The 16086-nt window shown below is 42.7% G+C and overlaps 1 protein-coding gene across 1 annotated transcript; it reads right to left on the minus strand.

The window, feature by feature from the left end:
- Positions 1–6510: 6510 nt before the first annotated feature.
- On the minus strand, positions 6511–15403 carry bmf (Bcl2 modifying factor). The gene is made up of 4 exons (XM_022751209.1): positions 15301–15403; positions 13083–13279; positions 12210–12412; positions 6511–7374 (listed from the first exon to the last, which is right to left on the minus strand). The coding sequence occupies exons 2-4, from the start codon at positions 13252–13254 to the stop codon at positions 7258–7260; spliced, it is 492 nt and encodes a 163-aa protein (XP_022606930.1). The 5' UTR covers positions 13255–13279; positions 15301–15403; the 3' UTR covers positions 6511–7257.
- Between the last annotated feature and the right edge of the window lie 683 nt (positions 15404–16086).

Below are 16086 nucleotides of genomic sequence, written 5' to 3' on the forward strand. Positions count from 1 at the left end.
ACATGATGGTTGGAGAGTCAGGTGATCAAGTCATTAGAATTCACCCTGAGGGGCACATGAATGACTCGACCAATTTTTGACACAATCCCTCCAATAACTGTGAGGATTGATTATTGGAAGGATTACTGGATTAGTATTTCACTAAAAACCAAAAACTCAAGTCAGTAGGATTCAGGAGTCAGCCTGTGCCATTTTGCTGCCAGCTGATGAAAGCAGTCGCAGACTCATTAAGGTCATTTCAGACTCATTAAAATTAACTTCAGTTCCTTTCCTTAAATCATACCTACATGAAATTATAGTTCAATGAAAAGGGTGAGCTCACAAGTGATAATTTAGTAATTGCCTGTATGTGCTGGAGTGAGGAGCTACTTGAAGCGGTCTCAGGGCTGGGGGGAGAATCTGCGGCTGGCGGCGCGGAGCAGGTGCTGAGTTGCCTGTCAACGCTAATTTGCAGTGATTCTCTCTGACGCAGATACTTTATTCACTTAGCAACATAACGCGCCACTTTAGCTCAGGTTAAGAGGGACAAATTGAAGCTGTGGTTGAATTTGGTTGAACTGTGTGGCTTTGGTTTAAGCAGAAGCTCCTCTTCAGTCTGCCAGTGAGTCAGGCGAGTAGGAGTTAACTGTGTAGGCTGCAGTGTTTTGATTGGCTTTGCAGACATAAACAAGAGCCGTACTTGTGCGTGACCCCTACGCCTGACCCCAGAGATAGACGCTTCTCTAATGGGTGTCTCTTTCAGCAGGCGGCCTGGCAAGGGGAACAGAGGAGCCATTGTTTGGGCCAGGGTAAGCCAATGCTCTCCCCATTAAAGTGCTGAGCCGAGAGGAGACGGCCATAGGAGCCATGAAGCTGCGATAAACAGGCAGGGAGACAGGGGACATCCTTGGCACAATGCTGCTGATTTCAATTTAGGATAATATCTCAAAAAAAAAGCAAGCAGATATGGCACTGAGGCCTCTGGTCATATTATCTTAATATATTTTGACAGTTGTATAAATAGCACTGTTAATTAGCTCCTATTTAGGCTTGAAATTCCTTTACTTAAAACACCTAAGACACAGGATTAAGAGGGGGAGAGCCGAACAGATGCGTACACTAAACCAACCGTGACTGGAGTAGGAGCTGTTGTTCTGTTTCAACCACATCCTCTGTCACACTCTGTCACTGCGTGCATGTGTTTGTGTTGGAGGGTGGGGGTGTTACAGACAAGGGACTTCTTTTTGCTGCAAGTGGCCAAACAGGTGAGTCAGGTGTCGGTGAAGCGTGAAACTGTACCTGGCATGTACCACAATAGAAGTGCCACGCGTCAGCCCTGGGGGGAGGAGACTGTCAGTTGTCTAGTCAGAGCAACAAAATCTTGGGTGTCATTGTCAGTGCACTGTTAGAAAAGTACATAAACACTTATCAAGATAAGTGCTGATATTAAAATATATATCCCAACACACATGAATACAAACTTTTTAAAACACTGTGAGAAGGTTTTGTACCATATACAGCCAGGCATTAAACCCTAAAATTTATAAGTTTATATGTGTCAAAAGTAATCAATCATTCCCATGTCTTGAGGGCATCCATGCCACAGTGTAACTAATCTGCAGGCTCAGCAGCCTTAACCCTTTAGGAAGTGACAGTAATGTAGTGTTGTAAGGTAACTCTCCTCATTTGCTCTGTCCATGGGCTCATTCAGATGTCATGCAACACTTGCTTATATGTGAGTGTGTGTGTGTGTGTGTGTGTGTGTGTGTGTGTGTGTGTGTGTGTGTGTGTGGTGTGCAGACAGCAGTTATTAGAGAGTTTTGGAAGCCCCACTGGTCCCACTAAATTAATGACCTAGCAGCAGGAGGGATGTGATGGGCACAGTTTCTGCCAAACGCCTGGCCGGCTTCAAATGCCTGGCTAGCCTCACACACTTGGCTAATCCATCAGTGGCTTACTTTCACAATAGAGACCTCCTTAAAATAAAAGCTCAGGCTAAAAAGAGTGGGAGCAGAGCAAAGGAGGGAATTAATTTTTCTTCTATAGCTTCTTTTTTGTCTGAAATAAAGTACACTACATTCTAGCTTGTTTGGTGAGAGAGAGAAGAGAAAAACAGCAACAAAAGTTTTCAGGTGTGAAAGACTGGACTTATGACATATGTATATTTATTGTGCAAGAATTTTATTTTTGTAACTTTTTTTTCTTATCCGATATCCCTATTGGACCTTAGCTATAAGTAGGGGTGGGATTTCTCCATTTCTCTCATTTCTCTTACATGGTTTTTTACATTTTAAGGAAAACAGTGAGTTTTCTTTGCCTTAAAGGAGCTATTTTTAAGTAAGCATGCCAACCAGTGAGCTCCAGCCTGGTCGGACTGTCTCATCACTTTCCGATACTGAGTCACTGTAGTGTCCAGGCTGCCCTGAAGAAGTAGCACTGGTTAGAGGATGTATTATAACCTTGTCTTGTAAATGTAACAATGGCTGAAGCTCTTGACAAGACTGTTAAGTAAACAGCTGTTAATGCTAACATTGGCTGTGTAGCAGTAGCAAAACTTAAAAATAGCTCTTTTCAGAAGCTACTGTAAACCGTGGCAGCATAGTATGTGGTCCGGTGAATCCAGCTGTGATGCTGTATGTAATATTGTCATCCAAGCATAAACTTGACTCAGCTTGACACCTTCAATAAACTTTTATTGAAAAAAGTACCAATAAACAACAAGAAATCCAGAAAAAAAGATTTGTAGAGCAAAGCTCCATATGTACAGCATATTGCACTACATAACAAATTGTCTTTACTTCCATAGTATATCAACAAACAAAAAATATATATAAACACAAAAAAATGAGTGCACAGTAGAGTCTCGAAAACACACAGTCAATGTTTACAAAAATGCTACATTTTCGCTGGGTCTCATTTCTTGGTATACAGAGAGTGTGTGATAATCAAGACTTCGTTGAAACTGAGCAGTTAAAGGCATATTCCAGGGTTTTAGAAATACATTTACACTTTATCTGTTCTGTAAATAAGGGCAGATATTTCATAGCAATCAGCTCACGAGCCAAATTAACCACAACCATGAAATATTTTGGTTTGCTTGGCTTTGTTTATACACCACGATGAGATGTGCAAGGAATGTTGCAAGTTCATTTTTATAAAAAAAAAATGCCCTTGATCTCATGGACTTCAAAAGGATCCTACTCGTATTAAAAATTATCTTACAAGCATGAACTGTCCTTATAAAAGCAGACCCTTTTTTTCTTAAGAAAATACATTTTAAAAAAGTTAAGAAAGACCATGAAGAAGAAATGTTATCATTAAAAAAATTCAAAATCAAAACCTTCCTGAAAAACTTCAAATTTATATAAAGTGGACTACAAAATTCAAGACACTGCGGTTTCCATAAAATACATGTCCCACTCTAGGGATTTTCTACACTCACATATGCTGTGATGAGTGCAGATTGGGAACCTCATTCTAACAAAATTATACAGGGCACCATGGTGGCTTGTAACCCTTTCCAATGTATCAAACAGGCCATCAGTCCACAGCCTACTTGGTCAATGCACAGATATACAGCTGACACATGGCAAGATTAGCCCAAGAAAACAATCCAGAGTGTATACTATACATTAACACATGACAGATAAGGGACCCATGGGATCTCCAGATACAAAGTACTTTCCAGTGCATGTTGATTACAACACAATGATCAAGATTAAAGAATTGAACACATTAACTAACGCCCTGTGACTTGAGAGGAATATGAAGGCAACCTTTTTATGTGTGTTTTGAAGCACTTCTAACGACGTCTGTATCATTAGCAGTGGGTGGGAGGGGCAATGACTCATTAATTACAAGGGAAAGGTCACATTCTGTTGCAAGATTAAACTGTATTGAAGCTTACTTCTTTTCTAAACCACATATTGTGAATCTGACCGTGATGACTGGGGGAATTGGGTGGTGGAAGATAATGATAAAAGTCTGAACTGGTTGGGCCCATCCCTGGAAAATCACAACCTTTAAGTGAAAAACTCCACCCCAAAATCTATTTTTTCAGTATCAAACACCCACCCCTGTAGGCTTTGAAGGTAACTGTGAGAGGTTTGTTGTTTTCTTCACCATGAAGTGCAGCAGCTGTGGTCACTGTAAATGCATTTTGGTTGCTTTCCAAAAGGACCGTTATGAATTCAAAGTGACCATAGCTGCTGGTCTACAGGGAAGGCCAAACTATGAACTTGTTACAGCCCCCATTTAAACCTACAAGTTGTGGGGAATACTAAAAATGTAGATTGTGGGTTCATTATCACATGAAGCAATGTCAGGCACAATGCAGGCCAACTTGCTCTGCACAGAGTCAAACAACTGAAGAATATACAAGTCCAAGACCAAAACAAAAGAAAAAGGAAAATAAGACGTAATTGCACACACAAGTGTATACAGTAGAAATGGGCAAATATACAAACAATAAATAAAAAGGAAAAAAAATAAATTAGAAAGAAAATGAACCAATGAACAATACCCATGTAATGAAGGAGCAGCACAAAGAGGAAGTCAAGAGCCAATGGTGAGACGGGGCACTACAGGGACTGGCTCAGCGTTCAGGATCCGCAGGAAACTATAACCACAACCACATTCAGTGCACCTCACACGCCTATTTACTACATGCTCAGTAGACTCCCCGTCACCACCACAGTCAGCAAGTCAGCCTCAGACTCCTCAGTCAAACTGTACCTTTATGTGTGTGCTGAGAAATTGGTCAAGAGGAAATTTGAACTGAAGAGGAAATAAGAGTTGACAATACCTCGAGAGGCTTCGTCATAAATACATGGGTGAAAACGCTGCTCTTCTTCTAACCATGTAACAGATTCTCAAGGTTACCAGTAGCCCACAAAGACTGTCCCTGAGACATCTTTAAGAAAATGAGAGGAAACCCTAATTATGCAGTGATAAACCTGACACATTGTAAGGAGCACGTAATTACAGACCCCTGATATGTACTGCTCCTTGGGTCCAAACATCGGCCTGGGTTCAGCAATGGAAAATATAACAAACAGCATCTTCAACAGTGTCTTCAAACATATTCATATTTCAACAATAATTACAGTCTTTTTCACTTTTGTTTCATTTCAGAGACTGTCTGCTGAGTGAGTGGTGGTTACACATGCTAACAATGTCCCAAATCTGGATCTGAGCACCAAAGACAATACAAGACCACCCAACAGAATATCTCATGATGTAAAGCACCATAAAGGTAGCCAGAGAGGAGGAGATTCTGTTTCACAGATTGATGATGGAGTATTGTTTGGTGTTCAGAGCACACACTGGCTGTGAAAAGCAAACCAGGACTTAGAAACCTTCATTCGAGGAATGTGGCTCTATTGTAACTCTATTGTAGCCTGAAACACTGGCATATGAAATTTTCAGAACCCATATCCAATACAGAGTCCAGACTGTGTTCAGTCAGGTCAATTAAGATTGATTATTTTGTCAGAAATCAGAAATGTTGTGGCAAGAAAACAAGTCATAACTGAAAACCTTCATACAAGACAGAGGTTAGCTAGGTAACAATCTGAACTCTTGAAGGGTGTATGTCTAGTGCAAAAACAGTGGATCCACAGCTCCACTTCAAGGGCATGGAGGTCTGAAAACAATCACATGAAAAGAACACATCTAAAACTAAGGGGAAAACTTGTATCGGAGAATGAGAACGGAAACGAGGCCAAACGGAAAACTGAGTAACTGGTTGAAATTAATTTCAACATCGTAATGGCAGTTGAGATGTTATTTTTGGAGGGAAAGAACTTGTTACTTATCTACAGCAAACAATGTGCTTAATGGTATAATTTAGTGCACGGTGCTAGAGCTTCAAAAGTTTTCTTCCTTGCTGGCAAAAGTCAGCACACCATTAATTTTAATCTAAATATCCGGTAATGTGCTACATCACTGACATCATTCAGCCGCACACAGGTAGCTGTAAGTAATACATGTTAGATTAACTGGCAAGATGCCCTCTACAATGCGCAGTAACAAACACCCTTGAGCAACTACGATGTCTTTGAGAAAACTGAATCAGTGTTGTCTGATAACTACAGGGATAAAATGGCAACATACAATGATACTAGCATATAGTCCAAAGTGGTATATGGCAAATGAAGCTCATGAATAATAGTTTAAGTGATTTGTTCAATAATTGGGCGAAACCTCACAATTTTTAACAGTCTGTTGATTTTACAGTGATTCCATTGGCTTGTAGTTTTAATTGGGTTGTTTGTTACTGCTCAAACGTCTTGTAAATTAACGTAACACCTGTTAGTTACAGCTAACCACAATTTTTGTACTTCTTTTTTTATATTAATTTGCAGTGTCATTAATCTTGTTGACAAATTTTGGCAACAGCATCAACCAGTGCTTGCTTTCAGTCTGACTGAATGCAGGTTTGTTGACAGTCACCAGACTTGTTTGACCTGTGAGTGATGTTCAGTTCCTCACTCCGCCCTGAAACTTCCCGAGCCATCACAAAAAAAAAAAAAAAAAAAACGAATTATTTGAAATGTAGCTGGAGATAAAGATCTGTGCACATTAACAGATATTTAGATTACATTTCCTAGTGTGCAAACTTTTTCGTAAAACTTTACTTTGTTCCTAATGTTTTGAATGAAACTGAGGGATCATGTTCATACTTAATACCATACCAAAGAAAATGGAGGAGAACGAAAAAACACAAAGACAAAAAAAAGGAAATAAGAAAAGACAAATGATCCATTGAGGTGGGGTGCAAAATGCTTTGTTCTGAGAAGTTGCCTCTTTGGAAAATTAGTAAATCAACTTGACTGGTCACCTGGGAAACCTCAGAAAAGAAAACCTCACACCACATTTCCTAACCATCTCATCTTGCCTGTCAAAATTGCTCAATACTCATTCTGGCAGAAGACACTGAATAAGGCATTCCCAGGGTCTGTGGAGGTCATTAAAGATGGATACATGTTGAAGTGCAAAAAATTTAACAAGAACAATGTACTGTACAAAACTACAACACCACACGTATACCAAAATATGAACATTGTCCTGTAGAGGAATCTCGGAGCATCATGGCATCTTCTTGGAAAGAAAAAAACACACGACCTTTTATAAAAGTTGGTTGTCTCCGTCCCGCGGTGACCTTTTGTCTCCTTTCTATTTCCCCCCCAAAAAACAGACCCGTGTTAAGATTTGACAGTGCCATTAGGAGTCCAGTTCCTCAGAGATGAAGGAAAGGGATGTGAGGGGAAGACCCCCTCACCTCCGTCCTGCTCCACCTCCTCCAGCAATTAACCCCCTGTCAAACAGAAGGCTGAGCAGAGCTACGGCCAGGCGCCACCACAGCGGCCCCTGGTTCCTTTGGTTTTGATGATACTGAAACAACAAATAAAGATGAAACATATGTCAGTGAGTGCACTCTAGTGAAACTCAATCACACAATACAGTGCTAGAAATAATCACTGGTTTGGGTTTTCAGTGTGAGCCTTAGCTTGTGTTGGCTGTGATGTGCCTTGATTGACAGTGAGCAGAGTGAAAAGGGTCAACTGCGAAGAGGGTAAGACAAAACCAGACACCGGAACGATGCTGATATTTTCACAACAGTCTGCTTCTGTCCCCAACAATACTTATTGGAGAGGCCTCCCTTTGTGTGTGGGATCCCTACACAATCCGGGTTTCCCAGTAGACATTCCAAGCCATAAACACAACTCATACGGTCACACTTTTTCTAATGTTTCTGGCAGAGACCAGCAGCCAGTGGCGCAGGAGGAGACTCTCTCAGGTTTGCGAGCCAATTGGATTGTGTGTGATTAGGGGGGGGGGGGGGGGGGGTAATGCTATCTCTGCCATTGAGAAGCTGAGATAAGATAATTGCACCAAATGGGATTAGGGAGTCCTTGATGAGAGGCAGGGAGAAACACTGCAGGTACAGTAGTCCAACAGCTCATGAGCAGACGAAAGGCAGATTCCAGACTCCACCACGCCTGATAATACTGTTTCTATTTTCAGAACATAAAGGTTGTAAAGTAACTTGAGATTAGTTTTTCATGACAATGCACCAAAATGTACTACCTTCTCTTGGCAAAATATCTAAAGGCAGAGATTAGATATGCAATGTTTACATGACTGCTGAAGTAGTGTCCAAACATTGACCTAGTTACCAGACAGAGAACTGCCATTGTGATAAGCCTCTGGGTTTCTATACTCTTTATCAATATGTGGTGAACATTGCATGGTGTTGCATAAGCTTTGCCAGGTTTCAACCAGCGTATGTACTCACTACTTGCTTACTCTTACTTGCTGTTTGTTCAAAAGAAAAATCAAGATGTAAAAGAGAAAATCACAGGAAAGACTGCTGCAGATCTTGATAAAACCAGTTCTCTGTTGGATGACAAAGCTAACTCTTGCCTGGGGATATTTTGATTAGGACATTATAATAGCATAATGTCTGCTTCATATAAACATAGGCAATATTTATATGCAGCACAGAGAGGATGAGCTCACCATGATACATCTGAGGCACTGTTGGCAGCCAGCATGGCTCGACTTGGCAAACCTTGATTCTTTTAAATTTAAAACTAAATTATATGAGACTAGAGTTAGTTACAACTCTGGGATCAGAGAAGAGTAAAGCAGAATGACTGTGCAATTATATTTATATTGTATGTCAATATACGTAATACTTTATGGTGCTTACGGTTTCAACATTCGATAGTAAAAGCTGCAGGAGTAAAATAAGTCCACTGAGGGATTTATCACGCTGCAAAGCTTGTGTTTAGTACAAGCTACATGAGAAGCAATTAATCTTTATAAACAGAAACAGAACGTTCCTGTGACGCTGCCCTCTTGCCCTCCACTCTATCAAGCTGAGAAAGCCATCGAGAGAGAGTGAAAGGTGTCCTCAGGCCTGTCGCAACTTAGTCGTGACTGTCAAAATGAAACTTTGGATCTATATTTAGCCAGTGATAGAGCGGCAGAGTCTGGCCAGATGCTCGGTGTCATCACTCTGACACTAGCCTGATCACTGTGTTATCAGTGTCCCATGCGGGCTGTCTGTCAAGCCAGCTGCTCAGAAGCTCTGCCTTATCGCTTGAGCAAACAGGCCAGCCTCGATAGCAAGAAACTGTGGATTAGTCACATCAGGGAGGAGACAAGGAGTCAAGGAAAAGTACAAACAAAGAGCAGTGGTATTAGATGATAGAGAACAGCACAAATGGACACCAGCATCAACAAAAATCATCACACAACAATGAATGTAAAGAAAATATCCAAAATCAGCCCTAATGTGTTTTTATTTCTAGTCCAGCGCCACACTCCTCCCCCCTCAACAAGTGCCGAAAGGAGAGGTTGTCATGCCCTCACTGGAACAGTGAAGAGATAAAGCCACAAACACTGCGTATGTGCAGACACACACACTCAGACACAAGCACGCGCATGCACACACGCACTCACATACATACACACACACACACACACACACACACACACACACACACACACACACACGTGTGCGATATTCAACCCTGCTTTCAACACCTCCTATCGAAAGCACCAGGAGTCGGCTCTTTTAAAAAAACATGGGGATGAAACCTAACTCTGCTCCTTGCCCTGTGCCGGCTGAAGCAGTCTTCCTGCCATTGTGACTGTCATTATTGCCGTGTCTCAAATGGCGGGCCGGCTAATGTCAGCCATCCTCTGGGGGCCTCGTGGTCCCCTCCAGCCCTATCTGACTGAGGAGCAATTTATCTGTCAGCATCCACCAGCACCCCTTCGCTACCTAATCCCTCCTTTCGCCAGGGGCCACAGGCTCCCATGGAGAACACTCACAGCCACATTGCTCCCAAATCCATCAAGAAGATGGCAGTCCAAAGGCACTTGGATTGCTTAGGGACAAGTGTCTGCATTGACTAACTGCAATCACCTACTGACAGGAGCAGACAGCAATGAGAACTGAAGAACAGTAACACTATTATCAAGTGAGAGTTTTTGTACTGACTGTCAGACCGTGTGATAGTGAGAAGTGAGAGACAGCAAAAAGCAGAAAAACAAGTATGGGTGTATTCATGCATGAGCATGTACACATGCACGCACGCACAATACAATTAATTGCACAACTCAAGTCAGAAATAGCAATTAGAGAGAAATCACAGTGGGATCACGCATCTAAAACACACACCAGTGCCTGGGTTATAAAAACCTCCCTCTGCAACAGACAGTCAACACACACACACTGGCAGAAACGTAGTTAAGTGTCAGCAGTTGTCATGCTGCAACTTGGCATTACAAATTCTCGTACTCTTCATAATGTCTGCAAAAACATTATTCTCTTTATCGGTCATTCAGAACCACAATATGTATCTGTACAGGATGTGACTTCACAGGGCTGCTCTCACTCTGACTGTCCTCGCCGTTGTTTACTCAACCAGCAAAACGAGCCCAAGCCACTTCCTCATCCCCTGACCCAGGCCTGCCTCCGTTGTGCGTCAGTAGATCCCAGTCGTACACACACTTCACAGCAACCCCACCCCTCCCCTGTCTGACCGTCTGGTTGTCTATGTGTGTCTGCCAGTGTCACAATACATGAGTCATGCTGAGCTGCCAGGGTATAAATAACTTCAGTTTGATAAGCGCATGAGAAAATCAGAAACTGTCTGACACTTCAGGTTATGAAGTAAAAAGAAAGAGTATATTATATGCAGGGCAGGGACGGCTCCATTTCCCAAAAGTGAGGTTTTAAGAATATAAGCTTATACCATCATTATGGATATCACCCCTCCCCTGATTATGGCTGCGCAGACCTCTTATTTGGGTGTCTCCTGTGGCCGCTCCTTGCCGAGGGAAGGGGCTGACTGGAGACTCCTTGCAACCACAGCTGCTTCCCCGGGGCTCACGCGCTGAGCTTCGGGTTACAACATGTTTACCTACTCCCGCCACTTCTGCTTTTTCCTGGACGTATCAGTATGTGTGGATGCGTGTGTCTAAACGTGCCGCATGTGTGAGTAAATATGTACGTTCGACTGTTTATCACTTGTGCAACGAGACATTCGCACCCTGCGGAAAGTCTCCCGAGGGTTTGTGTATATTTTTGATGGTTCAGCAAAAGAAGCGACAGTGTGCCACGGTTTTTACAACACACCCACATAGAAGTGACATTACGCAGCACATCGAGTCAGTGGACAGTGTCACCCTGACCACAGTGCTGGTGTTTAGTTTGAGGCCAGGCATCCTCCATGCCACTTGCCTTCACAGCACACGGAGGAAACAGGAGAGAGAAAGGGAGAGAGAGAAATAAACAGGAAGAGGAGGCAGGGGGAGGGCCTGGGGTTGGCAAGGTGGGGGAAGGGCTGTCCTGGTTCAGTCTTTGGCTTTAGGGAAGAGAGAGGAGGGGGGGCTGGGCTGAAGTTCTGCATGTGCACAGTCTCTCCAAAACAATTATGGAGCAAACAAAATAAAAGAGAGCAAACTTTTGACCCAACATGAAGCTTTGCCAGATCAACATGAGATCCAAAAATGGATATAAAAAAGTGTGTAGATGGTGTTGTTAATGGGTGGACTGCACTTTTCTGCTCTGACTTAATAAAAGCGCTCTTATCCTGACACAGTTACACAAAAAGAGACACACTAACACACACTGTCCTCTAGTTTGATGGCGGTGGTGATATGCAGAATCAGCAACACAATTGTAAAACCAGTGGAAACCCAAAATAAAAAGCCCATAGTTTGACCTATTTAATCTACTGATATTATGAGCTTTCAGTAGAGACAACATAACACTGTTATAGATAAGTAAAGTTTCAGTTTACAACTGAGACCCGCAGCCTCCAGCCCACAACAGACTAATCACAAACAGCAGGTAAATCAAGGTGGAACACTGTCTGTCATTATATTATCATAGTGAAAGTTTGATTTGTAAAATAGTGTATCACCCTGGCAATAATGCATTTTATTTTGTCAGCTTGGCTTGAGTGTCTTATCTAAGGGCTATCTAAATAACAGGAAAGAGATTTGTTTGCCTGGTGGAAGTTACAGGTAGCAATATATTAGTCAAATGAATCGGAGGAATATAATCTTGTGTCAGCTGTCAGAGGAATACCTAGAACACTGAAGGCCAATTCTGTTACTGCTGAAGGTATAACTGGCAAGTTGCACTTATTTACTGCAATCAAACTAGAGGCCGAGATGTCTTAATTTTGTGCATCTTTCCTCCTCACCAGTTGTAGGTGTTCCCGGTGAAACTGGTCTCCTATCAGCTGGAGTTTCTGACCAATGCAGGCCTCCACACTGCGCGCCACAGGCTGCTGCCGGGGTAGCTGCTCCATCCCGTTTCGCTCCTCTCCGCTTCCTTGTCGCCTCGCTTCCTGATCCCCAACAAGCTCAAAATGTGCCGGGAAGTGCAATCGAAAACCTGCGTTGCCTGTGGAGTGTCAAGGCTGATATTTATTATTTTGTAAACAACAAAAGTGTTCGGTATAACAATCTGGACAACAGCAATGACACCTGATAGGCCTTACTGTGATTAAGATTATGCTGATAACACAACAGATTCGAAGAGCCAAGTACTGCTGACTGCGCCTTTGACCAATCCGACTTTAATCACAACTTTCCCAACTTTCCCTGCTGTTTTATTTCATTTTAAACACTATGAGTCATTGAAGAGTTTCATAAGTCACTCACACACATCAGCCTTGCATGACACAGATTTGAGGTCAGTCAGTTGTTATGGAGCTACTTTGGAATGATTACGTGTATATGGCGCCAATGTAACTTTGCTGTCACTGATAATCAGTTCTCTGTACAGTTGCTGCTTACACAGGTGAGCACTCCTGTCACGTCCATTCAGTCACAATGCCAGTCTGGCGCCTTTTGAATAGCAAAGCAGCTGGGTACACTCCATACAGACCATAAAAGCTGCCGTGATCACGACTATCAGGCGCCAGGGGTGAGATCAGTACAGCAACATTGTTACCCATTTCTCACAGTAAATCTCACATAATAGTTTCGTGCTTCAGTTTTACAACACGTTTATCACGCACAGCGCAAAGTTCCATTTTCTATTTTGAAATCCGGTATGTCGTCAGCCTCACCGTAGAAGAGTGGTCTGGGCTCCTTTGCGACTCCACAGGGCAGCATGCCGTTGTTCAGTGCCAGGGCTGGGCCAGGTGTTTGTGTGCCCCGGTCTTCACACTTTATCTCCCTGAATGTGGTGCGCCAGCAGTGGGGGTCTGGCTCAAACACATCATCCTCCTCATCGTCCATACGGGGGCACTATGAGATGAGCAACCTTAAAATCAGCAGGACAGAGAATAAAAGTTATTACAGCAGCTGAATACAGAACATCTGCCTTCTAGTAAGTACATAAATCAAAGGCATCCCAAGTTTCCCTCACTAATGATGGTAACCTTGGACAAGTCTACATTAGGCCTGAAGAGATGATCTCAGACACATTCATTATTCGTTCATTCCTCTAAAGCATTCATTATCATTATAGGCAACCTGTCTGGTTTATAATGAGCGCCCTCAAATCAATAAAACCACAGTGGACAAGTTGGGGAAGAGAAAATGAGCAAATGATCTGCCTTCATTTGTGGAAAAGAGTTCAGCGCTTGTTTAGACAAATGGCTCTGTTCATCTCAGTGATGAAACCGCACAACTCACTGTGGTTAGGAGACTCAGTTGAGCCATATTTACATAAAGAGTTGACAGAGTTTGGCTGACAAGGTTAAATGAGAGGTAGATTGTCCCGTCTTTGCTAAGCAGCCCTGTGAACAGGAGCCTGGCTTCTTCGTTACCAACTTATATCAGGTACACCAAACCATAGCAAGTATCAGTCCTCAGTACACATATAATACGTGAAATGTACACAGTATGTAAACTTGATACCAAGAATAATAACAATCTTATTATGATTCATTAAAGCAATTCTACCACAAGAATCCCAAGGAGCACTTGGGAATCTCTCCAATGTAAATGATGCACTCCACTCAACCCTGAATCATATAGTGGGTCAAAGAGTTATCAAAATATGGGTGAAATTCAAGTTGCCTCACCAACTAACCCCCAAGTCACCAGTGAGTTGTAATACAGGGTTAGACTACTACCACACTTCCAAATTAGGGTCCACAGCAAAAGCGTAATGACAGTCTTTGAGGAAAATCCTAAGCCACTCTCTCTACCCTGGTCTGTCAGCTAGCCAGCTCCCTGAGAAGGAGTTTTAATTTCTTCACCCAACATAAGCAGAGTGGCCTGTCTCTAGCATGCCCAGACCTCACGATATACTGTGTGCGTTCACAATAAACCCTGTGTGTAAAACCACTTAATGCTTTGTTTTGACAAACACAGAGTAAGAACATGGAAGACTTGGGAGAAAAAACCCAGGCTCAACTTCTATATGTCAAGGGTTGCTTTCCGTACTGCTTTACAGTGTCAGGCACTGAGCTGTGTTTGTGTCAGACAGTGGCTCCCCCTGCTGCAAACAAAATAACCCGAACAAAAGGGAAGGAGGGAGAGGTGGGGTTAGTGGTTAGTGGTGGTGGTGAGGCAGTTCTCTTATTGACACAGTTTCTATCCAACGGCATCAAGAGCCTCACATCACACAATTTGCACCTTATCTAACATTATGCACATCCAGACCTGAAACGACACATGACCTCCTCAAGTTCAGAATCTCGCGACACTTTTTTTATCCAAAAGTCTAAGTTGTAATTCACGAGCTGATCACGTCTTTAGGAAAAACATGTTCGAAACCTGAATTATGTCAGAGGATTTAAAAACGGCATGCCAAAATACATGAGCAGTGATGTAAAATAAGGTAAAAAACATTTGTAAAACAAACGTCTGCAGTACACGCCTTAGGTAATTACATTATTATTGAATAATTTTTAATCCATTCAATTATTTTAATCCATGCAGAAAAGGTTTGTCACCACATTTCAGTAAAGACTGAAACAGGACAGAGACACACGCCGCAAAAACAGACCAGCAGTCTGAAGTCCACTCACCGACTGAGCTATGTAAACCGGGAAAGCCGGTATATTTCAAATCTCTGCTGTATGAATGACGGGCTGAGTTAAACTAAACATCACTTTTAGTTGTACTACATTAATGCTTCGGCACAGTAATGTACAAAACAAATATCGAAACAGATGTACTGCAGCTGTTACCACCGACAACACCGTTGTTGTTGTTGTTGTTGTTGTTCCTTCCTAAGGACTCGGGTGTTTCTTAACGTTAAAGCCCGTGCCGACAAGCAGGTGTAAAGTGCACGCGGAATAGGTCTTTTAAATGTGTGTCTGAGGAACTTACCACAGAGATGGGCTTCGTTCTTATGGCTGTCTACTGCTCAGGAAAAAGGACACCGAGTTCAATATCCTGCTAAGTCAAGCGAGTTTAGTCCGTATCACCTCCACGACTACTTCCATTCTGTGAGGAAAACTGCAGCAGGCCGATTTCATTTCGCCGACGTCAGCTCCAAACTGACTCCGCCGCCGGGGCGTGGCGCGGAAAGTTAGTAAATAACCCGGCCTTCATGAGGTGCGGAATAATCGGATAAATGAGTTTCAAAATGACAAAATTCACGTGAATGCCCCCTCAAGTCGGAACAACTCGGAAAGTGGGGCTGTTGGAAACAGCTATCAACATGTTTGTTTTAACGGTCTGAGCAATTAAATGCAGCACATCTTCTATGTAGCGTCTGTGTTGTTTCCACATGCCAACGTAATGCACATAAACTCACCGAAGTCGGAAGAACGACTTCCCAGCCCGGGAAATGGAACTATCCGAGGAGCACTTGAATGCAGCATACTCCTCCTAAAAGACGGGGGTGTTTCTGTCGGCCAACTGTACAGCATCTCACCCAGAGCAGGTAATGTCCCTTTAAGGGTGCTTCACGTCAACCAATCAACGGGTTTGTTTTTATCCAGCCCTCTCTATCGTGTATTCAGACACGTGGACGGGAAATTCCCAGTAGCACGAGACCGCTTTCACTCTACTACTGTGCTCATGTGGCCAGAAACCAGTGAACTGCTGTCACCGGGAGGCTTTTAGCCATGCAATGTATTTAAAGAAAACATAAAGGAATAGGCTACACAA

The sequence above is a fragment of the Seriola dumerili genome, unplaced genomic scaffold (assembly GCF_002260705.1).
Source record: "Seriola dumerili isolate Sdu_G_001 unplaced genomic scaffold, Sdu_1.0 BDQW01000149.1, whole genome shotgun sequence".
NCBI classification, from domain to species: Eukaryota; Metazoa; Chordata; class Actinopteri; order Carangiformes; family Carangidae; genus Seriola; species Seriola dumerili.

What these genes read in the sequence shown, in the direction of transcription:
- bmf (XM_022751209.1), bottom strand. Translation starts at nt 13,254, where the DNA reads ATGGACGATGAGGAGGATGATGTGTTTGAGCCAGACCCCCACTGCTGG. An exon ending in GCCCAGACCACTCTTCTACG is followed by an intron (nt 12,413 to 13,082) that starts GTGAGGCTGACG and finishes GACACTCCACAG; the next exon opens with GCAACGCAGGTTTTCGATTG. An exon ending in ACCGGGAACACCTACAACTG is followed by an intron (nt 7,375 to 12,209) that starts GTGAGGAGGAAA and finishes TTGTTGTTTCAG; the next exon opens with TATCATCAAAACCAAAGGAA.